At 40.1% G+C, this 25,854-nt stretch overlaps 1 protein-coding gene across 4 annotated transcripts; it reads right to left on the bottom strand.

The window, feature by feature from the left end:
- Positions 1-1,770: 1,770 nt before the first annotated feature.
- On the bottom strand, positions 1,771-25,616 carry LOC116698759 (abl interactor 1). Of its 4 annotated transcripts, XM_032530889.1 has the most exons (11): positions 25,352-25,616; positions 19,335-19,502; positions 13,766-13,942; positions 9,826-9,840; positions 9,303-9,406; positions 8,915-9,055; positions 8,149-8,249; positions 7,104-7,319; positions 5,272-5,361; positions 2,078-2,263; positions 1,771-1,967 (listed from the first exon to the last, which is right to left on the bottom strand). In XM_032530889.1, exons 1-11 carry the CDS (start codon positions 25,466-25,468, stop codon positions 1,792-1,794), a joined length of 1,491 nt encoding a protein of 496 aa, XP_032386780.1. In that variant the 5' UTR covers positions 25,469-25,616; the 3' UTR covers positions 1,771-1,791. The 4 variants fall into 4 exon arrangements, with proteins under 4 accessions (XP_032386780.1, XP_032386782.1, XP_032386781.1 ...); XM_032530891.1 differs by lacking the exon at positions 5,272-5,361; XM_032530890.1 differs by lacking the exon at positions 9,826-9,840.
- Between the last annotated feature and the right edge of the window lie 238 nt (positions 25,617-25,854).

Below are 25,854 nucleotides of genomic sequence, written 5' to 3'. Positions count from 1 at the left end.
GTAAGAGTAGGCATCTTATTTTTAAAAAGTAGTATAAATCAGAACAGAAGACTTCATATCGGCACTGTTTTTAAATACCTTGGGATTGCAATTCATTCCTTCACTGTTAGCAGGTGTCACTTATATGTAGCACAGACTTTATCTGTATCTGTGTGGAGATAGACAAAAACATACAGTAAGTAGCAGACTGAACCTAGCTTTAGTACATTACTGCAGGGTTGCCTACATTCACTACAATGCAGAGGTGATTGAAGACGACTACAATCAAATCTCATCGGATGTTCACCCTATGGAACAAAGTGATGAGACTAAAATCCCTTGGTGCATTTGTACAGTATGTAGAGCAGTCTTAGTTTGAGGTTGTTTGAGTTGGTGATTATGGTTGAGCACCAATGTAAAGCACCACACCAGCAACCACTAAAAGAACGGATTATAAGTCTAAAGGATAGTGGATAGTTCTGGAGAGCAACTCTTGTGTGAAAATCAAAGCAATGGCAAAAATCACAAAAGGTCATCACAGTTAACTAATCAGTGCAACTATTCCAACACAACAGAAAACAAACTGAAAGTGTACAGGTTAGGCCTTCCTCTGCTTCGCATTTGGAAGCAATGTAAGAGCTCTGCTACAGTAGCTGGACAGCATCACAGAATATAGTGACAATGATCAAAATGGTATAGTGGTGACTGAACTTAGAAAAATAAATGTTTATACATGGCCACTTTGCCCCGATAAAGTTAAAATGGCACTGTGAGTGGTGAATAAAATTAATATTCAAGTAAAAAAAAAAAAATACGTATATTGAAAAAAAAGACATCCAATCTTGGCATCACCTCCACTGACGCTGATGGAAACTCACAGGTGAAACACACTAACTGACAAATGTACTGTACTGGCAGCTTCTCACGTTAGTTTATATACAAGTTAGAGAACAGAAAGAAATTCCACCAGAAAGAACAAATTGTTGTCTTTTTTGTAATGCATTCTATACACTCAGTTCACCCTTTTTAATTGAATCTGCACCGACAAAGAGCATAGTAAATACACAACTCGAGGTTGCTTGTGTTCCCTCTCAAACATATTGTGATATGGACATCGACAGCATAGAACATTCAGTCGTGTCCTAATGCACTTGTTGATGTCTGTTTGTCTTTTTCCTTTTGTTTTTATGGATACGGTATCATGGATGTTTTTGACAGGAGGGAAGGGTTGGTCTGCTGGTCTACAGTGCAAATAAAAGGGTTGGAGGGTCTGCGTTGCATTTTATCCTAAGAATGCTACACTGCCTCATCTATTCATGAAATCCTAGTAATACTCCAATGTCGGAATGCACTGCATACAGGGAATACTGGAAATGTTGGTTGCGCATACACAAATTGACACTAAATCTAAATTCACTTGTCATTTGTTGTAATTTCTTGTGATACAAAAAAGTTTGAAAAGTGCTACCTACCACCAACAGGTGTAACTGTGGCAGCAAAAAGGCCTTCATCTCCTCCCTTTCCTCCACAGTGTAAACTAACAGACCCCAGTCCAAAGCTTCAGCACCCTCCTTTGTGCAAGACAACATAACAGCAATTGTTTTGGAGCATAACAAAACCGTGCAAGCACAACCCCCCCCCCCCACCCCACCCCAACAGAAAACCATTTGAAAATCCACCGTGGCACTTCATTCAAAATGGGAGTTGTATGAAGTGCAGTCACTGGACTGCATACATCTGTACATCTTCAAGGTTTTACCTCTGTTCAAAACTGATGTGCCATTTTGGGTGCTGTTTTTTTTTCTTTCTTTTTTAGTCAGCATAGTGCATGATCGACTCAACGTAGTTTCCTGGAAAGAGTCCTGTGACGCCGTTACAGACACCTTCAAACCAGCCGTCATCGTTTTTCTTGATTATGTAGATGATGGCTCCTTCCATGAAGGACAGCTCATCCTCCTTGTCTTTGCTGTAGTCATAGATGGCCACAACTGTGAAAAATCAAAGAAAGTTATTATTACAAAACTGGAAATGAACATTAAGTTGAGAGTGTTGAAGAAAAAGAAAAGTCCTCCAGAGGGTTGTATCCCCTGTCACTAACCTTTTTCTAAATATATCTTGGGGGCCCAGTGGGGGTCGCCGTCGGCGTAGGGATCGCTGTAATGGACCACTGCGGCCTCCTCTTCCTCATAGTCCACAGGTGGGGGAGGAGGAGGGGGAGTGGGCTCCTCAAACACACCCATGTCCTCTGGGGGAGGCGGAGGAGGTGGGGCGGGGCTGTCTGTTACTGAGAGAGGACAGACAGGCAAAGAAATGGAGAATCAGAAAGAGGAAAGGAAAATCATATTGAAGAGAAGTTCACAGATAACACTCTCTGTCACTGCAGTCTATTTCAAAATGTATCTCTCACAGCAGAGTGTGTGTTCATATTCTATTCCATAATGCAATGCATTTTCACAGCCTTATTTATTTATTTTTAGCTGGATTGGATGAGTCCAAGATGGCAAAGACATCTGCAAAAATGATTTGATTCTAGAACTATTTGTCAACATCAACAAATGCCAGTGTGTAGAGAAACAATCAGACTATATTTAAATAAAAAAATTTCAAAACTAGCATACATATTGTCAAATTCATTTTTCCATATTTACAACGACCATGCAGACCAACAGAAACTTTTCTGAACCTTCATACTGAGGAGAGTTATGCATTTAAATGTTCACTAGAGGGCAGCTTAGGGTCCTTTCTACTCTTCAGTAAGGCAGTCATCTACTACTACTACTACTACTACTACTACTACTACTACTAATACTACTACTACTTTTAATACTACTACTAATACTACTACTAATACTACTACTACGGCAGCCTCGGCCACAGTGTTTTTAGTGTGAATGTGTGTGAGTGTTTATCTGATGAGCAGGTGGCACCTTGTACGGCAGCCTCGGCCACAGTGAATGAATGTGTGTGAATGGTGAATGTTTCCTGTATGATGTAAAAAGCGCTTTGAGTAGTCGTTAAGACTAGAAAAGCGCTATATAAATACAGCACATTTACATTACTACAACTACTAGTATTGGTACTATTCACATCCTATGGAAAGAATTTTAGAAATACTGAGTTTATCAAATCCAACACACAAATTTCATTTATTCAGTTCATTGATCAGTTATATTTTCTTTTCCATTCTATTTCCCAACATTAAGGGCTGAATGAAGCCTTCTCCACACTGCCAGGAATGAAACTCTGTTGTGGGGGGACCTTGGTGTGATCATTGGTAGCTACAGCCCTTCTAGTATTGCTGTTCAAACTGCAGCTACTCGTAGCACTATTCAGTTTATTTGTCGGCCCACAGAAACCAAGAATTCTACATGGCTTAATAGGGATTTCTTTTTCTTTTTCAATAGACAGCAAGTCATGCTTTTTAATAAGTGTGTCTCAGAGGCCTGTTTAAGATTTTAAAGGCTTCTCTTATTTACCATACTTTGGCCTCCTCTTAAGACCTTCGCAAGTTGTACAATTGTGGCATTTTAATGTATTATGTAATTAATTGTACACGTTCTGTGTCTGAAGGCTAAAGGTTCAGCCTAAAGGACCCATCATCTCATCAACTGCGAGTGGATCCGAGTTTCACTGTGAGGGTGATTTTAGAAACTCAACTTGGACCACTCTTCTACTGGTGCTACAGTCTTCATCCTTTTTGTGCTGGTGATACTAGTGTCCTGTTGGAGTGAGTCTCCCTGCAGCAGGCTTACAACTGCTAAGTCCAGTGACAAAAGAAAAACTGCACCTCTTGTCTTACTTTCTTATTCGTAAGCCCGCTCTTGAATTAAGCAAACTGCAATAATGCACTAGAGGACTGTATTTAATGAATGTCTTTAATTTCAATCTGCTTAGATGTCTTTTTTTCCCACTGGTCTAACAACTGACTTTAAATCTGTTGAAGAATTAAGAGCTTAAAATGCTTCACTGTATAACAATAGATGTCTTGGAGTTTATTAGTCCAATCCATTACCCCTTTAAGGTCGGTGTAAACACAGTATACATTACATTGAGTCTAAGGGCCCTATCTTGGACCCATCACAGACCCTTTTTTCTGCCGTGAAACTAGCAAAAGCGGATTTGGACACGCCCTTAACGCACCTGCGGCAGGTGCTTCACGCCGTGCGCTTAGATCATTAGGATAATGATAAGATAATATATTAACATAGCTCAAAACTGTTTAGAAAAAAAAGATTGATGGGTATATGTATACAATGTGCTAATCACTGGTTTAACACCATCAACCTGGTTCAAAGGTCCCATGGCCTTGACAAAGTGCCACTTTGCTTGTTTGAAAGCCATGATGTCTGTCTCTCATGGATGGGCCAAATTCTCTGGGCGAGCAAAGCAGAGAAAGGAGAGACTGGCCCATCTGAGCTTTTATTTTCTCAAAGGCTGAGCAGGGTATCCAGGGCTCGGTTTACACCTATCACCATTTCTAACTACTGGGGGACCATAGAAAGGCTGGGGGAACGCATATTAATGTTAGAAAAACCTCAAAAAGTGACATTTTCATGCCATGGGACCTTTAAGGTTTAAAGCATAATCTAATATTTATCTGACTGTATGTCTCTTATCCAGTCGTGTAGTAGTGTGGCATGTTTTTTTACGTTTGACCAGACACATACAGACAGTTAGATAGCTACACAGCTGCATTTCTCCTGACAGGCGGATGGTGAATCAGGACACGGCATCAGGTCACATTTTCACTCCTCAGTGGACAGAAAGAACAGGAGGCACGCTTTAAGTGATCCATCACCATGGCAACAGACAGTCATCCGAAGCTTTGACAACTTCAGTAAGATTAATGTAACACGACTGACAATAAATGTAGCAATCAGTTGCTTGTTTTTTGTTTTTTTTTATAAATATGTTCTATTCGTGTTGTAGCTGTTCTCACTTTATGGACATTCAGTGAAAATTGTGATTTGAGTCAATTTAGGTTAAGAGATTTATAATTTAGGTCATTCAATACAATCCGTTCCCCCCCCCCCCTATTGTATGTATGTGTGTTTTGTGCACATGTGTGGGAGTGAATGAGTCTCTAAATAAGTGGACTTGAACGTGAACAGTTATCTTTATAAATATGTGATTTTTTTAGGAATACATTCTGAGACTTTTGGACATGCACAGCAGGTGCACAAGTGAGTGTACACACATGTGTGAGCCAATATGTATTCATGATTTTCACTGAACTTATGCATGCATATCTGCTTAACTAAGTGCATGTTTGTATATGGATTTTCTACTTACTGCTCTCCTGCATTCTGGCCACAAAGCCGGTCAGAGGGATCTGTGGGGTCAGCTGGACCATTGGAGGAGGTGGCGGAGGAGCCACAGACACTGGAGCAGCAACCCCCAGAAAGGCAGACAAAGCAGCAGAGCAAGAGAGAAAGAGAGAGCGATGGAGGTGGTGGACAGGGAGACAATGGCAATGACAAGGGAAGAGCAAATACACATAAAAAGGAAGAAGATAAAAGTCCAAACACAGAATGGAGAAAAAGATGGGAATAAAAGAAAACAAAAAGCTGTAAATGAGCAAAATAGTGCAGGAAGTATTGCTGAGCAACTCATTTACACAATTCAATCAGTCTTCTTTTGTGCTGCGGTTTTCTTGCTGGGTGAAAGAGGCATTCATCTCATCTCAGTCTGAGAATCTACCTCATCAGCATCCATTTCTTTACATCAAAGGCAAAGCCTGTGGCTAGCAAAAGGTTTCTGCTACAGTGAAAGAACTGCAAAGCCTGACACAGACCCAAAAACATGACAGTGGCAAGGTGACAGCTGTGTGGTAGGAATAACAAAGCAGAGATATGATCTAAAAAAAAAAGCATTTAAAGGTAGAGCTGCAGCATTTGTGTCTGATCCGACTGGCAACTTCATGCAAAATTAGCATGGTATGTCTGGTCTGGTCAAGTGCAACATTTAGTTTGATCACACCCTTTACTAAATTACTTTGCATATATCACCTACATCTTCTGCCTCTGAAATGAGGCTTTTTGCTGTATTTTCTTAAAAAAAAGAGGTAAATGACTAGACAAACAAAAGACTAACACAGCTTTCCTCACTCAAAGACATGATCTCACAGACATGCACGCCAGGTCGGACTCATAAATCACATGTAATGGAAGGACGTCTGTAATCTCACTGCTGGGCAATAATGTCTTATTAGAGCGCTCACTGTGCTCTCACCGCAGAGCCAGATCCCTCCAAAGCTACACCCTGTGAGATCAACGAGCTCCCTGTGTGCTAGAACTAGCTTTTTGTGATGTAAAACTTCTATTACATTCATCAGGAATCCTATTGTAAATTCCAATGAGTAGACAGACATCACAGAGATAAAAATGCTGTCCCAGTTAAAGTCCCCGGCTGATGCAGCTCTGCATCATTGTCTCTCTCCTCCCAAACAAGACACACAGCCTCCTCCTTCTGTGCCAAGGAAGATGCTTGTCCTTTGAGAGTGAGAAGCCATTAGAGGAGAATGGCTCAGAGTGATGCCTGCCAAAATTAATTTAACTCCTCTGATAGAAAATATGCATATGTCCTGGATTTCCCCTTGTCTAGCAACTATGTATGTATGTGTCTTCTGTCCTGAAATGCCTTGTGCCTGCCTGCCTATCTCTCTTAAAAAAGAAGCCTTCTCCAGCTGACTAAAGTGATAAAGTCATAAATCAATTACATATGGTAATGAAACACACTGCACAGCAGTGCTGAGGTAGAAAGGTTTCAACAACTCTAACTTCAGTAACTGTGGTTCATTATTCATTTTCATTAGCATCTTGAAGGACTTGTCCATGCATATCTTTTAGACCCAGAGGGCCATTCTTTAGCAGTTTCACATGATTATACAAAAGATTGTGGAGTCAAAACACTGAAAACTGCCAAGAATAGATGGTACAATAATACAAGCTTCTTCTGTGCTTTATTCATAGTTACTGCAAGAGTGGCCAACATGTACTGTATATGCATGTTTCACAAGATTAAATACGACTATTCCTACACACCAACCATATAGTAAAGCAGACAATTTTATAACATACATACATACATACATAGATGAAAAATGTGTATTAAAGTTCACTTACCTGAGTTCTGTGGGTAGGCGGGGCCCCCGTTGATGTGTGGCTGCTGGGAGGAGACGGAGGGTGCACGGCGGTAGGTGCCGGTGGCCGACACCATGGAGGCCGAGGAGGTGGTGGAAGAGTTGTGACGGGAGATCTGGCGGGAGATGGTGCCAAACTGGGACATGGGTATGGGACCCAAGCCGGGGCCCTGGGGCACTGAGGCGGAGGATGTCGCCACTGCAGGAGAGGAGAGACATGGGTACACGGCGTTAAAAATCTCAGCCAGATAAGTCACTTTTAGTGCTGACTTACTATAAACATTATAAGTAGTTTTCTAATAGCATGCATTCATTTTCAGTATATTTCCATGTAGAATGTGACTAAACAAAAATTAGGTTCTGCTAGTAAGACGAGAGAATTTCAATTCAATTTTCTCACAATACAGGTCCACAGACATTTAAAAAAATAAACATCAAAAACAGTACAATGAAAAACCTTTTATGCACATCATTTTTAACCACTTTAATGATTATTTAGGCTCTAATTTTCTTCCTTTACTTAGAGCAAGGGGAAACACATTTACCTGCACACCAGTTACATCAATGTATGTTTATTTTTACAATGTTTAAGCAACAACTATAAAACCTGATTATGGAATATACCTATTGTATAGATATACTGTATATATGCCTTTAGAAATTACTGTTCACCTGCAGTGGTTTTTCAAAGGTTAATATACAAGCTGAGACTGAGAAAAATACGTAAATAAATAAAGTAAAACCTTGATTCTTTTCCTGACATTTACATAATATCTACAATATTAAGTGACATTTTATAAATGCAACTTTTTGTAAGAAATGTTTTATTATTACCAATATTGTCTGTCTGCATTTGAATCCCATCTGTTTGACCTAATAAATGTAAATCTGAATAAATGTGATAATGTTTAGTGATGATGAGAGCTAGGGAAGACAAGTGGCATACAGAGCCTACAACTATCCGTTGTTGTAAACAGCAGTGAGTCTCCACTGTGATTAGCAGTGAGGTTACAGAAGCTGGGACCCACCTTGTCCCATACTTGGAGGGGAGGGAGTGGGAACTGCTAGAGGCATACCAACTCCGCTGCCTCCACTGTTCTCCCTGCTGCCACTACCCCCACTGCTGCCACTGCAGAGAGAGAGACAAAGTTAGACAGAGTCTTTGTGGTCATCATTAGAGGATGTGTGAGAATAACCTAATTACATGACAGTGATTGACAAGCTATCATTACTCTCTCATATGTCATTCTGTATACACCCGTCTGGCACATTTACACATGAATACTGGACATAAATCTTTCAGCACACGGTCACATCTGCAGTTACACAGTGTAACAAAAACATCACGAGAGTCAAGGCTTGTTTGGAATGCATAAAAACCCCACATACACAGGGTCCAAGTAATATCATGGCTTACTGGGATACTTGAATAGAACAGAGCTATTGCTAATTATTGGTAATCACACATGCGAGTCTGAAATAAAAAAGCTTATAGAGGCTACACATTGTTTAGTTTTATCTATTACCCATCATTTCATATTTAACACTAATTACTGAGCGGCTATGTGTGTATTTTACATTGCATGATTCTGGTTTGATCTTCACAGTATTAGTTTACTGGAATTATAGTATGTAACCAAATTGGTCTCACTCTGATGGGATTTAAGTGTTCTGTTTTTCAGCATTGCATTCACACCTTGGCTTGTATGCAGTTGAGCTCTATAAAAGTATAAAGGTGCCCAAACACAGATGATAGGTTAATTTCATGGTACAAGAACAGAGGGTCTAAGCTACCTGTGTGTCCTGGGCCTCTGGTTGAGAGAGGCTGTGCGTGCAGGGCTTTGCTGGCTGCCCAGTCGGGCCGGGCTCGTCATGTAGTCATTGGGCACCACCGGAGGCTTCACTGGCTCCAGGGTCTTGTAGGGAGTGTTACGCCTGGATACAGATAGACATAGCAAGAGTTAATTCTCAATGTTTTTGTGAAGTTAGATGAAGTACTTTGGGCTTTAACAGACACTGTTTATGGAACCATGGCCAGATGGTCCTGGTGTTATAAACAACCATTGTGAAATGTAAGAACTGTCGAACAGTATTATATAACACATACAATGGTATAATGGTACAGAGAATGAGTAGAATAAAACGTATTTTGAAAAGCACTACGAGAGCTGTATGTTCCTACCCCAGGGTACCACGACCAGCCATGGGGGGGCTCGGGGGTTTCTGTGTAGGTGGGGTGGTCCTGGAAAGCGTCCCTCCTCGTCCTGCTGCATTGTTCCCATGTTGCTAGAGGAGCAAAGACAAGTTAAAACATCGCTTTTGTATAAATCTAAATAGCTGACACCAGTGTCCCCCCTGCTATTGATTATTAAGGCCGAGGAGTCCCTTAAACCTTATATTTACAAAGCCAAAATTGAATTAGTTTCAAATGAGCTGATGCTCTTGAATTTCAAACGGGCATAATTTTTTGGGGGCACACTGTCCCAAAGGCTTTTCTGTCCACAGACAAATTATAGACATAGAAAAGGAGACGGAGATTTAAAGGCAGACTGCCTTTGCACCTTGTGCATGTAAAGTAAGATGTCACATATACAGTAGAGTTGAACCTATAATATATTCAAAGTACAATTTTACACCAGGTTTATAACTCTGCATGGATACCTTGACTGGTTGACAAAAAGAATAGAAAGACAACCATCTCTTACCTTGGCCTTAAGCCACTGAGTGCAAGCAGGCAAAGAGGGAAGACAGAAAACAAAATATGCACGTTGGTTAATGGTTAAAATAGTGAGTTTAGTGAAAGCAAGTGTGAATTTTAAGCAGTATTCATCAACTCCATCTATTTTTCATTAATACGGAAGCAGAGAAAAGAAGTAAAACATCTAAGTGTAAAAAAGTCTATGAGTCACAGAGCCCCATGTTGCTCTTTACACCCAACCAGACTTAAGTGGTTGGCACTGACCAGCCAGCCATGTTCCCAGAACACTGAAAAAGATGAGGGGCTGAGAATCTGTTAGATTAGATGGTACAATCATTTTGTGTGTGTGTGTGTGTGTGTGTGTGTGTGTGTGTGTGTGTGTGTGTGTGTGTGTGTATTAATTACAACAATTTCTTCTGACAATTTAACAACACTAAATAATATGTTTATATTATTAAAGATATACTACATTATAAGCCATTGTCCTAATGAAGTAATGTAATGTAATGTTAGGGTTAGGGCTTTGCACAACGAAGAGGAAGAAATAACTTCCTTGTGTTCCACTTTATAAACAAAAGTTTGAAAAAAGGAGCAGAAAAGGGTGAAACCACCACTGGGTTCCAGATCAAATATAAGTATATAAATATTAGGGGTGGGGGAAAAAATGGATTCAGCATAGTATCGCGATATTTCCCGTTGCAATACTGTATCGATACACAGACGCCAAGTATCGATCTTTTATTATTTAAATCGCACATGAGAATTTAACTTTTTGGGAGTAGAATATTCAAATCAATCGCTTATTCAGTCCACCAGGTGGCGCTGTTTGTTTTCTGGTAAGGTCAGCGGGGTGACTGTCAGCGTGCAGGAGGATGTAGATAAAATAAACATGGCAGCATCAGAGAAAGAAGTCAGAAATGCACCGTCTGCGTTTAAATCAAGTGTTTGGAACTTTTTCAGATTTTTTAACAAGGAGGGGACAACTGAGATGGATATGAGACATGCAATTTGCAAGGAGTGTCGTATGCAAATAAAATACTCAGGGAATACCACCAACATGAGGGCTCATCTCACAAGCCACCATCCAGAGTTAGTATTAGCCGAGGACGGTAAAGCTAATTCTAAACCAGCTCCGCCGAATCAATCAATCAACGCTGGAAACACTTAGCTTGACAAAGCTACCTCCAAATTCAGACAGAGCGAAGAAAATAACTCAGGCCATCGCCTACTTCCTGTGCAAAGACCTGCGTCCATACAACGATGTGGAAAATGAGGGATTTTGTCACTTGCTAAAAACACTGGAACCAAGGTATGTAACTTCGTCGCGCCACTTTTTCACGGATACAGCCGTACCCAAGCTCTACAGAGAAGTTAAGCTTTGAGTTCAGGAAAGTTTAAAAACAGGAGAACGTATTGCATTGTGATGCATGGCAGTGGATTCCTATGTGACTATAACAGCTCATTATCTCACAGAAGACTGGCAACTGCTGTCTCACGTTCTCCAAACTAGAGCAGTACACGAAAGTTACACCAGGGCGAACGTTGCTCACCTTCTGCAAAATGCAGCACGAGAATGGGGGACTTCAGACTAAAACCTGGTGGTTGTCACCGACAACACTTCTAATATGGCCGTCGCCGTTCAGATAGTGGGACACCTCCACGTCAAGTGTTTTGCGCACACGCTGAATCTGGTGTCGTAGCGGGCCTTAAATCTGCCAACAGTGGCCAGGCTCATGGGGAGAGTATGGCGAATAACCAGCTTTTTCTACAGAATATATATATCGCAATATGTTTAAAATTACAATACTATTGTATTGTGACCCAAGTATCGTGATAATATTGTAACGTGGTGCCTCTGGGGATTCCCACCCCTAATAAAAATATATAGGTACTCACTCACCAGTCCTGTTTGTGTGTATGTGAGTCTATTGTGTGTGTGTTAGAGTCTAGACGTGTGTTCTAGACAGTAATCATAATGAGAATCACTTAAATTGCTAGACACACTAGAAATAATGAGCAGTGCCTGAGCTACATGCGGCTGTGCTGACGTTTAAAGTGTTGCACCAAGAAAAAAAAGACTGGGCAGTAAAGCACAACAAGGTCATAAATAACAGCGAGTGAGGTGTTCAGACTGTCTGAGTGGCTGTAATGTGGCTGAAACGATGTCCCCCTGGTAACTGTTAGTAATGCCAATAAAGGCTGTTAAGGCGGAGGGGTGAGCATAGTCAGCCGTAAATGTGTGAATGGGTCTTTCCATGCTCAAGTCTGATTGCTCATCTATCCATGGGTGAGTTCCCCGGGTTATGTGGATGAAAGGCAGAGGGGTGATCACGCTTTGAACGCTCGAGGGAATCCACCACAGCAAGAAGGAAATAGGCTGCAAGGATGGAGTGCTAATGAGTGCCAATTCCCCACACAGTATGAACACACCATGGACATTTATATGTACAGTATATGTACCCAAAAGCAAATACACACACAAACTACATGCACTTACATGCATTCTCAGAAGAATTAATATTTCTATCTGATGCAGCAGTAGTGAGTATGAAATTATATCAATCCTTTTGAATTATTCAGGTGTTTGTGAGTGATAAAGTGATCTGGGGGAAAAGTAGAGAATGTGATAAGCATTTCTGTCTGCACCAACACACACACACACACACACACACACACACACACACACACCACACACACACACACACACACACACACACACACACACACACACACACACACACACCAGATAATTTCAAATTGACTGGTAGCCATGGAGTCTTCAATCCCTTTCTTCTGTCCTAAAATTATGATCTCAGTAACTAAACTCCCAAAATCAGTCACTCTACAGATGTGTGAGTCATGTTTTTGAACGTGCTGGCAGCATGATCGCCTGTATTTCCTATGATTGTACATTTGAAAAGGAAAAAAGCTTGCACATGTTCCAGCATCTACACTGATTTCTGCAGAGATCCATCATTTGCAACATCCATGAATGATGCTTAATTTACATAGTGGGCCATGCCAAATCTGTCTTAGTGTGAGCCAGCTATCAGACGAGGAAACACTGGCTTTTGAATTTAAATCAGCGAATGGTTGAAAATCGGCAGACAGCCACTATCTCAACAGAGACAGACAGGGTGAGAGGGATGAAGAGGACAACTCACACAAGCTGCAGAAATGTGTGACGCCATCAATCAATGCAAATAACTGTGTGTACACACTCGCACACAAGCATAAAAATCCAAAGAATGTTTTATAAAAGGAGAAGGAGAAGAAGAAGAGGGGAAAGGAGAAGACGGATGGATCATGGGGAGAGAGAATAAAAAATTGAGTGAGAATGAGCCGGAAAAGGGTTGAAAGAATATTTTCCCACAATTCAATAGGGGATGTGATGGTGTGGGTAGCAGCACTTGGCCTTGGCACGCAAACACTTTTTCATTAACTTCCAGCTTAGGAAGTTGATACTGGGTATGAAAAAAACCTCTGACAAGCCAAGCTTTTTTGGCTTCAGTCAGCTACCCACTTCCCATCTCCTTCTTGCGCGAGTGTTTGGTACATTTCTAGGTGTTTCTGTACTTAATTAACTAAAAGGCCAGTGTATTGATCGGCTTGCAATGTGAGTGAATTATGAAAGTAGACAGTCTTGTTCACATGTAAGTGTCAAGTGTAAACTTGAGCAAGTATGTGTTTTCCTGTCAAGCAAAATTGGTTTAACACTGGAAATCAAGACAATATATCAAAGTAATGACTTTGGTTGTGGTGTAGAAAGAAGAGTGTGGAAGTGCTTTCTGAAAAACTAGAGTGTAAACAGAAACTAGTGTGCTCTTAATAGCACTATATAAATGCTTTGGTATTTTGTCTGCCTGCCTTCTCTAAAGTCTGTTTTGTTTACACTACAAAAAACTATGAGGGATTTATTTTGACATAATGACAGATAAATGTCTTACTTTGACACCGTGTCCCACATCGTCCAGCAGTGTGTAGTCGATGGGCTTTCGAATGTAGCGCACCGGCCGCTCCATGTTGCCCGGGGCGATGATCTTGTGAGTGCGAGCAGTGTTCTTATTTGTGGTCAGAATGCCAATCTCTCGACGTGCCACCTTCTCCTTATGGATATCCACTGTCTGCAGGAGAGAAATGAAGGGGGACATGAGTGATGGGGTACAATTAGTCTGGTTTACTAGATGTACAGTGCATCCAGCAAGTGATGTCAGGCATTCTCGTCCCTTCCGCTATCTCTGCTATCTATTTTGTAAGCACATTTGTACTGGTACCGATATTGCTTATGGTATCTAAAACTATGTGCCGGTACCTTTTTTATTTCAGTTGTAAAACAATTCCAAAACTTTTTATTCTATTTACTTGGGACATTTTGTTATTTGTACTCAAACCCATCTCCACAACCTATTAATTCAAATATATATATTCATTTATTATACTGCACTGTAACTTGTATTTGTATCTTATTCTATTTTAAGCCTGATTTTATTGTCTCTTTAATTGCTCTTTAAGGTTGTATGTAAAGACTGGCACAGTGTGCACAGTTCACAGGCACAATTTGATTGGCTTGTGCACAACAAATCTATATTTAATACCTGCTACACTCTGCTATCACAGCATTTCATACCTTGACCCTTTCCATTTTGCATGATGTCAATTAGCAACAAAAGGCAGCTAAATTAACAAGTACTTATATAAAATAATAAAAAGAAATCGTGGCTTTTCAATTTCGCCCAGTATATTCCACTGTGTTTTTCAGTCCCCAGGCCTCCCACTGCTTAGAAACACTCCGGGCTCATCCTTTGAACTCCTACTGACCCACTATTTTGCTCTATTGGCCAACACCCTGGGGCCAATTTGACAAAGCTCTCCCTTAACCCCTCACATAAGAAGCAAGTGAAAATACTAGTGACCCCAATTTCTTCTGCGATTACAGTCATTATTGCTCACAGCACCCATTCACAGCAGGCGCCTCAGTGGCCATCAATTTATCAATGATAGATAAAACTGGAAGGAGAGAAAGATTAAAGTAGGGAGGGAAAGCTGAACAAAACGTTGGGAAGAATGAGGGCAGACAGACAGCTTCATCTCTGGAATTTGAGATCACACTTGGGAGACAAGTGCAAATGTTATTAAGGCTTGATGGAGACATATGAATCCATGACTGTTGTTAATCCTACTCTACATATGGTATCATTGGTGCCTACTAGATTGTAATGGAACCGATTTTAAATAAAATGAACACATACGTACTGTACATGTGTATGTTAGTGCACGTTTTGTAAGTAGATGTTTGCTCATATGGGTGTGTGCAGACCCACACAGTAACAAGGTCATGCGTCAATCCCCTCCAGTCGACCAGACAGCTCTCCTGCTGCAACCGCCTCTCTCTGGGTGCAGGAGATGAAGAATCCGACTGATAGATTGAAAGTCTGATAGGTGTTGAAGTGAAGTTGACCCATGTCTGCAGCTGGGCAGAACTCTCTCTGTGTCTGATGTGAAGTCTGTGTGCAGCATGTGAGATATTTATATCTATACAGAGAACATGCTTGGCTCTTGTTTTAGGAGAGGAAACTGAAGCGACACGCCCAGCTTCAACTGGGAAGTTAGAAAAAAAAGAGCCGCCTATTTCCTGCCAGTGATAAGTGAGTAGAAGTGGAGTGCAGATCAGAGAAAGTGATGACAAAAGAAACTCAGTACAGAAAGGCAAAGTTTGAGATAGACAAGATAAAAAATACTGCATGTAAAACTAAAAGCTGATTCTGGTGGACTGTCATGATCAGACGGACAGAGAAGAAAGTAACCAGGACCAAGCACCATACCTGGGGGGACAGAGCTTTCACCATTGCAGCCCCCTCCCTCTGGAACTCCCACCCCATACTCATCCCTGACTGTACTGACCTGGACACATTCAAAACACACCTCTTCAGACTAGCTTTCCACATACAATAGTCTTACATTTCTCACCTGATAGTTACTGGTTTTATTGTTTGTTGTTAATTGCTTTTATATTTTAATATGCTTGTTTTATGAGTTGGTTTTATTGCTTATCTGTTTTTAATGTGCTTAATGTGCTGGTTTCACTATAAAGTGTCTTTGAGTACCCTGTAAAGCGTTATATAAATAAAATGTATTATTTTTATTATTATAATGTGGGGATGGGATATTGATGAGAACATTTTGTAAGTCTGTGGATTTAACAAACACCAAACAAGAAATGGTCTCACTACCCACCCTTTGTCTATACTGTAATACCATAATAGTATTATCAAGAATTACTCTTAACAATGAGGAAGAAAAAAATGCAGTGGTGCAACAAGCATGGAACACGTCTGTTGGTGATGACTGGACCCTGTCGGCTTCATTTCAGCATTTCCTCTACATGTACGCGAACAAAGCACTGCGACATAATAGCTGTTACATAATTATTGACGACAGACTGGCTCTTCCTGCGCTCTCTCAATCTCATTTTCTTTTGTAGTACAGTACATTTACTCTAATAAACATCTGGCTGTCTGCTCAACCTCTGCAGTGTGTTTTGGAGGGCAGATGGTACAGCTGTAATTTTCACAGCTGGATCTGTATACTACTTTCGTGTTTTGCCAATGGGTCTTTGCAGTGAGTTGAAGCAGGTTGTAAATTTAGTTTTACTCCTGTTGAAGTGTTATTGGCAAGAGGAAAATATGATGCAGTCTGTACTGAGACCAAGGCGTGTCAGCAGATGTGTGATTTCATACATCAATGATCTCATTTAGTGTGGCTTAGGAACAAGTCTACAAATCAGCCAATTCTACAGTAGACATAATATTCTGAAGCTATGAATGAAACCGCCCAAGTATCCGCATCTCTGTCATTATCTTTTTTTTTTTTTTTAATTTACACTCAGATATAATTCTAGACATTCTGCACTTGAGAGGATTTATTCAACTGAAATGAAGCAGAAAGAGGCACAAGTGGGTCATAGAGCTGATGATGAATGAGAACTTGTGACAAATAAGGAACACATGAATCAGAAAGCAAACTGGCAAACAGCAGCACTCAAGAAAATGGAAAAGAGAGAACAAAGAAAATCAAGGGAAGGTACTTGTGTTTTCTATTACAACAGAATCCTGAGGACTTTTGGTTTAGGGTTTTACAAACACATAGTTAGGCACAACCATTCAATTTAACAGTTACACACAAGAAGAAAGGGCTGCAACAGCTCTGCTTTTATTCAACATGCTGTAGTTTTGCATTTAGTAGCAATTCTTGTAGAACTTTGTGACAGCCTCCTCTGCAGTGGGCTTTTAAACCCTACAGAGATGGGGCTTGGTTCTGGCAATAATGTTTGGCTACCTTCGTTTTCTAATCCCCACGCTCTCAAGTCAAGACAATTTGCACAGCCTAAGCCAGGAAAACACTTGACACAACCAAGCATCTTAAAATGTAATTTCTTGGACACATCACTGGTAGAATAATGAATCAAAGCCCTGGAGACATACCAGTATGGGATGCATGGTAAAGTAAATTAACTTTTCTCTAGATTCAAACAATTTGCAGTGACTCCAACTCATCTGTGTGAGATAACTCCTTTGAGACAGCCGCTTTCAAAAGGACATAGATCTCCATATTAAAGTTCCTTTTTTATATTCTCATGCAGCCATGTCTATTTGATTGCTTTTCATTCTGGAAGGAAATCTTTTTTGTAAGATTAACTAAAATAAGTATTAATTCATTATTTTTCATTTAAAGTATTAAAAAATAACTTCTGGGTAGCTGTTACTGTTCTAGGGCTCTAACATTGTGCATGTTGGCTTGTAGGCTTCACTGATACAGTCATATGGAATGGAGCCAGAATTAATATTTTAGTTTCACCTGTGCTTTTACTGCTATGACATGTCAAATGGCGGCTGTGGAAAAAACCTATTTTGAAAATCATGGACAGACTGAGGCTGCTGTAAGTCTCTCCCTTGACTGACTAGAGACAAATGTTTTCAGTGCCAACTTACTTGACCTCACTGACTTAAGAGTTTCTGTACTGGGGTGCTGTCAAGTGTTCACATTAGTGTGGTTATAAGCCCCTATAGCGCTAATGCTTCTGAAGCAGAAATATCAACCATCAACCGACCATCTTAAGGATTTATAAAAGACTTCCGTTGTTCTTCATTAGACTGTGCCCAGCTGTAGTCCATTCTGCGGACTGTGGAGTGATGTGGGGAGCTGAAAATGCTAACCAGGCGAGAGAGCTGGTGTCAGGATTTCACTTCATCCCTGACAGGCTTAAGGAAGCACACAGGGAGGGGACGGGGTCATTCACTGGCTGACAGGCACAGTGACCGCACACAGAGGGAAAGAGAGAGAACGAGAGAGAGAGAGAGAGAGAACTGCTGATAAAGCAAGAGGGACAGAAGAGGGGTTGTGGAGGTTTGGCAGCGCCAGCATGATCCATGCCCCTGCCATGTTTGTCTGTCTTTATGAAGTGTGTATGTGTCACTGTGCACTTTAATGTTATTATAGTCTATTTCAACAACATTTCATTTACAGGATTGTTCTGGTACCGCTGGAGGTTCCCCCGGATGTCCCTCACCTTTTGTTTTCTTTCTGTTTTTTTGTAAAATTCTTTAACATTCTTTAACACACTTTAACAGCAATTTTGCTTCCAGAGCTCGCCTCCCTACATGCTACCACAACATCAGGTTCCATCCCGAGGCTATGCTGCAGAGGCACCCTACCTGCGCCTGGTGCTTAGCGGCAACCAAGACGATTCTGATTGGTTTAAAGAAATGACAATAAACCAGAGGACGTTTTCCTCCTATCCAGGAATAGGACTAGCCAGACCTTCCTCCGCAGCGCTGTGGAGCTAGGTCTGGCAATGCGGGACTAGTGTTATTATGACACAGAATAATACCAGCAGGTTTGTACTTTACTGTACTGAGGGACTGAAACGTTAGTTTTTCTAAATAAAAGGTGACGCTATAGCAAGAGCGGGATTTCCCCTTGTTTCTAAATTGATTTTATCCTCCAATGCACCTGCACAGAAGAATTTGTTTGGAATTGCGAGTTGTTTCTTCAAAAATACTTTACTGTCAAATATGGTTAAATCTTCAGATGACAATCCTTAAAATCACACCTTGATTCACCAAAGTTCCTCTATAACAGTATTTCTGTTAAAGATGAAAAAACTGGTGGTGAGTGTGACATGGCTGGTGTGGAAATTAACATTATCCTGGATTTATAGACATCAGGTGTCGTGGAAGTAATTTTGAGTTTCCATTAACATCAAATAGCATCAAACGCTAATTAAAAGAGGAGTGGAACAGATTCAAGGGAGATGTCTTACTTTCATGCAATATATTAGGTACATTTAAACAGAGGAAATTAGAAATAAAGGTCTGGGTCTGATATAGGTCTGCTTCAAATAAGGGCATTGCTCTCTCTGCATTTAAGGTTAATAAAGGCCCTGGACATTGTACTTTTACATAAATACAATTAAAGCATGCCTACAGTATGTGTATCTTCCAGCATTGTGGTGTGTACCTGGGAGATGTGGTTGATGGAGGACTCCATGCGTCGTAGTTGCGAGGCCTGGATGTCCAGCAGCTGCAGCACATTGTTAGCTAAGGCATTGATCTGGTAGGCCACGCTGGCCAGAGACTGGGTGGTGTAGGCCTTGGTCTCCTCCAGGGCCTTCTTCTTGTCTTGAGCCTGGCAGAGAGAGGAAAAAAGGACAGAGAGCAAAAGAAAACACAAGTCAGAAAAAATATCAGTGGAGGGATGTGTGGGTGGAAGAAATAGAGAGGTTGGCAGAGGAAGGTAAGATATAAGTACCAAGAAACTCAAGAGGAGATGATGCACTCTCATTGTTACTCCAATCAGTTGTGTGAGTGGGGAGGGAGAGGGCAGATTGTTAAAGGGAACTGTAACCTGTATTTGACAAGCCTTGTTAAGATCTGAAAGGAAGTGAACAATAGTGCTTGATTCTCAGAGGGACCGACTTTGTGGATGCAAAGGTGCCTGGAATTGGACAACAATAACTTCCAAATAATAGATGGACCACGTGGGACAGGTGCATGGTGGGAGTTGAGCCCAGTGAGGAGGAATGCCAAGACATTTCCTAGGATCCTAAATCTCCACCCGGCTGTGCAAACCATCTGTTTGTGGATGACTTTAAACAGAGATGGGACTGAATAGACATGTTTATAGTTTGGAAACAAAACAGGGATAATGCAGCCTCACAGAGAACCACTTCAACAGGGGACTGACCGTCTTTTTGCAGGAAACTAGAAGCAGGATTACAACTAGCAATTATTTTCTTTTCTCTTTATTACATTTTTCATTCAGTATATAAAATGTCAAAATGCCTACCACATGTTGAAAAGTACTTAGTTTGTTTTACCAAAAGCCAAAACAAAACTTGCTTAATTTACACACATTAAATGGCGAGGATTATGCAAATATTTACAATTTTTATGGGCTTTGACCTGCAAATGTTTGGTATTTTATCATATATTGTCCCAAAAATAAGCAATTAATAAAAAAGCCATTGATTAATTTATTTCAACTCATTTATGAATTGGTTAATCACCTCTGTGCTAGTTGAGGTGAGTAGTCTTACATCCACGAGGTATAACTTGAGTCATTCATGAAGCCTCACAGAGGAAGAAGAAGAAGCTGTCCTTGAGTTGAATCACTAGTTATGCTATGGGTTCAACACATTCAAAAAACTTTTGATGCCTTAAAAATGTCAAAACTATATTTATTTTTTTAAATCACGACAAGCATAGCTTAGCATAACAACTGGAATTAGAGAAAAACAGCTAGTTTGGCTTTCTGCAAAGTAGAAAAAAATACATGTACGTATCAGCACCTTTAAAGCTCACTTTTATCATATTGTTACTTGCTTTTTTATCCGCACAAAGACAGACAAGGTGTGGTTTTACAGGAAGTTACGTGCTTACACACCTGCTACCTGTCTCCTCTATTTATGATAAGATGGACTAATCTAATTGTGGCTCTAGTTTGATAGTTAAAGGACAGATACTGTACGAGAGTGGTATTAATCTTGCCATCTAACCCTTACCTTACTACTTCTTTAAAAATATTTCTACCCATTGAGTTTGATCTGTTGCTATATCTTAAGCTGTTCAGTCCCTATAATTATTTTTTGTGGCTAGCTAAAGCTCTAATCTAGAATCCCATAAATGCAGTGCCACAAAGACATCAGCTATGCTTTTCCAGCTGTTACCATGCAACAACTTGGTTTGTGTGTGTGGTAGCAGGAGGCGCACCATGAAACAATTCTACAGCACCACATGCCCACCTGCTACCTTACAAACCACTTGCAGCGCCAATATCTGTTGCAGATGTCTGGTGGGACCTGCAGGTCGGCCCATTCTGTGCCGATCTTTGACCGCCAGTTTGTAAAACACAGAGCCAGAAGATGAAACTTCTGGCTTAGTCAGCATTATCACAGAGACTGGAACAGATGGAAAACGTTGAGTTATGTTTCCATAGACATGTACAGACTACTGAGACACCTTGCATGTTACTGTGCTAATGAGCCACTCACACATACAAGTTTAAAGATATAGAAAAACATGAATAATCAATAACATTAGACATAGATACACACTACTATCTGTGAAATGCATGCATGATTTAAAAGAGAGGTACACAATTCCAATGGAATCAAACTAATTAAAAAAAAAGGTCTGAAAATATCCTGCATTGAATACCTATTTAAATATTAGCCTAGATCTCCCTAACAGACATTACTCATTATGGAACCCTCCCCCCTCTCTCTTACTCACTTTCTCCTGCTTTTGAGATATTATTTTGCATCTTAAGCTGACAAAAGGCTTTTTGTACATGCTCCAATTGGAATTTCTTTTTTTTTGTTAAGCACCAGACTCAAGCGTAACAATGCACTACAATTAAACGAGTGCCATTTCAAACAGAAAACCAGGTCTGATACCAGAATATCATGCACCAAATGAACCATGAATTATACAGCTATAAGTCAAAGGGGTATCATGTGAGCTGACAGGGGGTATTTTACCAGGGTAAACATCAGGGAAATATTAAGCAGACTCATGGGTTTCCATCTAACACCCCTTTCTCCACACATCTCTTTGTAGAGAGGAAAAACTGTTTCTCTTTAAGTTGGACACAGATACTCATACTGATACTGATTGGTCCTTTCAAAAAAATAAATAAATAAAAAAAAAAAGGCATTCAAACATATTGATTGCCACTTTGTGGTTGAGACATGCAAATCACATACTGGAACAAATTATATAAAGTAATGTTCATTTTAAGATATAGCAGTTTATAAAAACTAAATGTTAAGATCTATTTACACACCAATAGCAGCAAAGGCACATCCAAAATGAGCAGCGTTCACTGTTAGAACAGATATCATTCAAAGAGTTTCTATTTTAGTATAAAGGCACTAACAAAGCCGAGTTCTGCTTTTATGACATCAATAATTTTGTATGTGACAGCTTTTCAAATGGCTAATATAAGAATAAAACTCATTTTCCCTGTCCAGCATCCGAGTGGATTTACATATCAGGGCATGCACTGCCAGTATGTTAATTTGAGCATTTTTGCTATTCTGGTTGATAATATGAATGGATTAACTGCATTTATAAAATGTTAAATTCAAATCCATGTCAACTATTACTGCTCCCAATCTGAGCATAACCTGTTGTGTTTGTCAAGTGTGTTCACATGCTTGCAGAATTCAAGTTGATGTTTTTAATGTCCCCTAAGAAATCATTATTCAGGAGAAGCTGCACATACATGCATGTTCATATCCCAGGCAATATTCTAGATATTGCCACAGAAATTGCCACTAAAAAACATGGCTCTAAAGATTTGCAGAGAAGGGCGTAAAAAGCATCATTCCATTTCTCAAAAATGTATTATGAAAGAGCTATAAGCACTTTATAAATAGCTTGGGATGCTGTAAATTGAATCACATATTTTTCTCAAAAGGAAAATAAAAATGTATGTATAGAATTAGATATTTATGTGACAATTAAACCAGAAATCTTCAATGACTTAAATGGCAGTTCAATTATATTATGGAAGAAAGTATTTATCATTGTCTTTGTCTTATTTAACAACATATAAATGCAACAACAATGCTACAATCTTATTTGGATGATGCTCTTCTAAAAAAACCTGGACTTTTTGGAGATTAGTAACACAATGTGACTCATAAACATGATATGGTACGGTAATGGTAATTATTGGTTTCATAAGGTGTTGGGTTACATAGTGAGGTAATATTTTGAAATGAGAATGGACATTGCTTAAAGAAGCTATGATGAAAAACCATCCAGCAGCAATTTTATATTTTCTCATTGTCACCGACGCCTACAAATATACTCCAGTTTTGTCAGTTTTGCTCATTTGTAACCTTGTTTCATGCAGTGTGATACAACATTTCCAAAACTTGTCTAGGATTTTTCTCTTGAGTTGACAACTGGTGTGTGAAGGACACATAAGAAGAAGGCACATCTCCTGTCAATCTTCAGCGCCTCACGTTCGTGGTTTCATTGCATCAGAGATTAAAGCAATTCCAAAACGATGATTTGTGAGTTTCATCAATCACCAAAAATATTTGTAATTTTTTTTCTTCTGTTTTTTTTTAATTTGGAGTTTGCATTCAGGAAGCATGATTCCTATGATTTTTTAAATGTATCCACGAGTGTATGAATGAAACCACATACGTTTCTGTATGTCTACAATAATCAAAATTACTGAAATGTAAAACATCCCCAAGTGAACATGAATACAGTATATCAGCCATCTGGTTAAACTTATAACCCACTGCTTCCTATAATAGCTTATTACCAACAGAAGCATGACATTTCCTCTCCCCATGTCAACAGAACTGGCCACAAAGCGACATGCACCTTTAAGACCTTAAATAAAATGTAATAATTGCACAACTATTGAGCTACTGGGTAGCTTTCTGCATAGTGATATTGGGGTGGGCACACTTCAACACAGAGCTGTGCATGCTCATCAGCATCTGAGCATGCACTCAAGCAGTGTACATTGCATTTCTGATGGAAAGCAAGGCAAAGTGACAGTTAGCCGTGTTATTACGCCTAACTGTCCGGTTCATCAGCACCACAGTCAAAAAATGACTATGCTGGAACACATTGGGTTTCTGGTGTTTGCTGCTCTGTGAACAGACGCTGTTCACACCACACCATTCAAGCTGTGGTCTATGATGTAAGCTCACACTCTCACCAACATTAACTGAATACATTCTCACTGTGGCAAAGTATTAGGGTGATGAGATTTAGTGTGAGCAACTCTTCAGGCTAGAAATCCCCAAAATTGTTTTAATAATGTTTTTACACGTTGGAACATTGCTCATTGCGATTTTGTCTGAGGGAGATCCCTTTTCTGAGAAACATGTTGACATTGAACTGATTTACCTTTTACAGTATTTTGTGTTGTAATACAATTACAAGTCAAGCTTGAATGGTAGCTGCAAGTACCCAGGTTTGTCTCCACTTTGGGAACCATTGCTTCTGATTCATACTTCTCCTGGCACGGATTTCACATTCAGTCTGTGTATGCAAAACGCGCACCTATCATTAACCTGCCACATACATTTGATTACAAGCAAATGATCCAATGGACATGCTCGGGAGCCATGTTTGCAGCACTGGGGCAAACATATGATATCTGCATCATGAGTAGCTTGACTACACATCTAGAGTCTTCAATGACTTATGTTTTCCCAACAAAGTATATACAGGACTTGACATAGGCCTACATGACATCAACTAAAAAGTAACATAACAGTTGAGAGATGCTTGGAGCCTACGTTGGCTAAGAGCAAAGGCTCGTTTCTTTACTCAAAACGCTACAGTTATGAGTTTATATGGACTAAGCGTTTAATCGTTGTTTTCTAATTCATGTTCTGGTGCAATAGCATTCACAAAATAGCACTAAGCACTTACAACTTTGCTAATGTTAGCTTTTTAAAATGTGCACGAGTAAAATGGATCTTAAATTCTAGTCGCAATGTTTACGTTATAACGATGTTATGTGGCCCAAACGTGAGACGCCGGTTTGGTTTAAATCCTGTGAAAAAGGATAATTAACGCTAATGTCAAGATGATGCAAAGGGGGGCAATTCTTATTCTGTCACACATGTACCTATGAAAAAACGATACCAGTGACAAAACCACTTGGGCAACGACACACCCTCTTAAGCCCCCAGCAGCTTTCAACACATCGGATAACGTAAAACGTGACCACGGCTCCGGTAAACCGGGCCGACTAGCCAACCCGAGAAAATAACGAAATACAGCCCAAACTGACACGGCACCAAGCCGCGACTGAATCGTTTTACCGGGAGAAAAGGCCATTATATTACGTGTAGCTAGCGGTTTGAGGATCCCTTTCGTTTCAACCAGCATTTCCTGTCCCTGTGGTTTCACTCACTTCTACTACAGCACCGCAGACACGACGGAGATAGCAAATACAATCCCCAAATTTAACGGCCGTTAGGCATCTCTTACCTGAACATAATTGTTTTCACAGTACTCCGCAACCCGGGACAGGTTCTGGTAGCTTTCCACAAGAGCTCTTTTACCGGCAGGGATTTCCTCCTCTAATAGCATTTGTAGCTCTGCCATCTTACACCCCTTTGCATTTCTCTCCTCTCTGTCCTTTTCAGTGAGGCGAGGCGGCGGTGATGCTGTGGTGTGTAGCTGAGAGAGGGGCTCCCCCGCCTGGCACTGTGGGCCGCTGGCCTCCGATTCACAACAGCCTGTGACAAATGGCAGCTACGTTGTAGAAGGTGGCCGGTGATTGGCTGAGAGGCCGTCCGAGAAGAGCAGTACACCAATCAATTTTCACTGTCATGACGTATAAATCCATGCTTTTTTATTTTTTATAATTATGATCACAATGACTGTAATAATAATACTTATTATTGTTATTATTATTGTTATTATTATTATTATTATTATTATTATTATTATTATTATTATAAACAATTTGGTTGTCTAGTAGTGTCATA

This window comes from Etheostoma spectabile, chromosome 12 (assembly GCF_008692095.1).
Source record: "Etheostoma spectabile isolate EspeVRDwgs_2016 chromosome 12, UIUC_Espe_1.0, whole genome shotgun sequence".
In the NCBI taxonomy this organism is placed as follows: Eukaryota; Metazoa; Chordata; class Actinopteri; order Perciformes; family Percidae; genus Etheostoma; species Etheostoma spectabile.
Note: the sequence above shows the minus strand (reverse complement) of the source record. Positions and strands in the feature narration are given on the sequence as shown.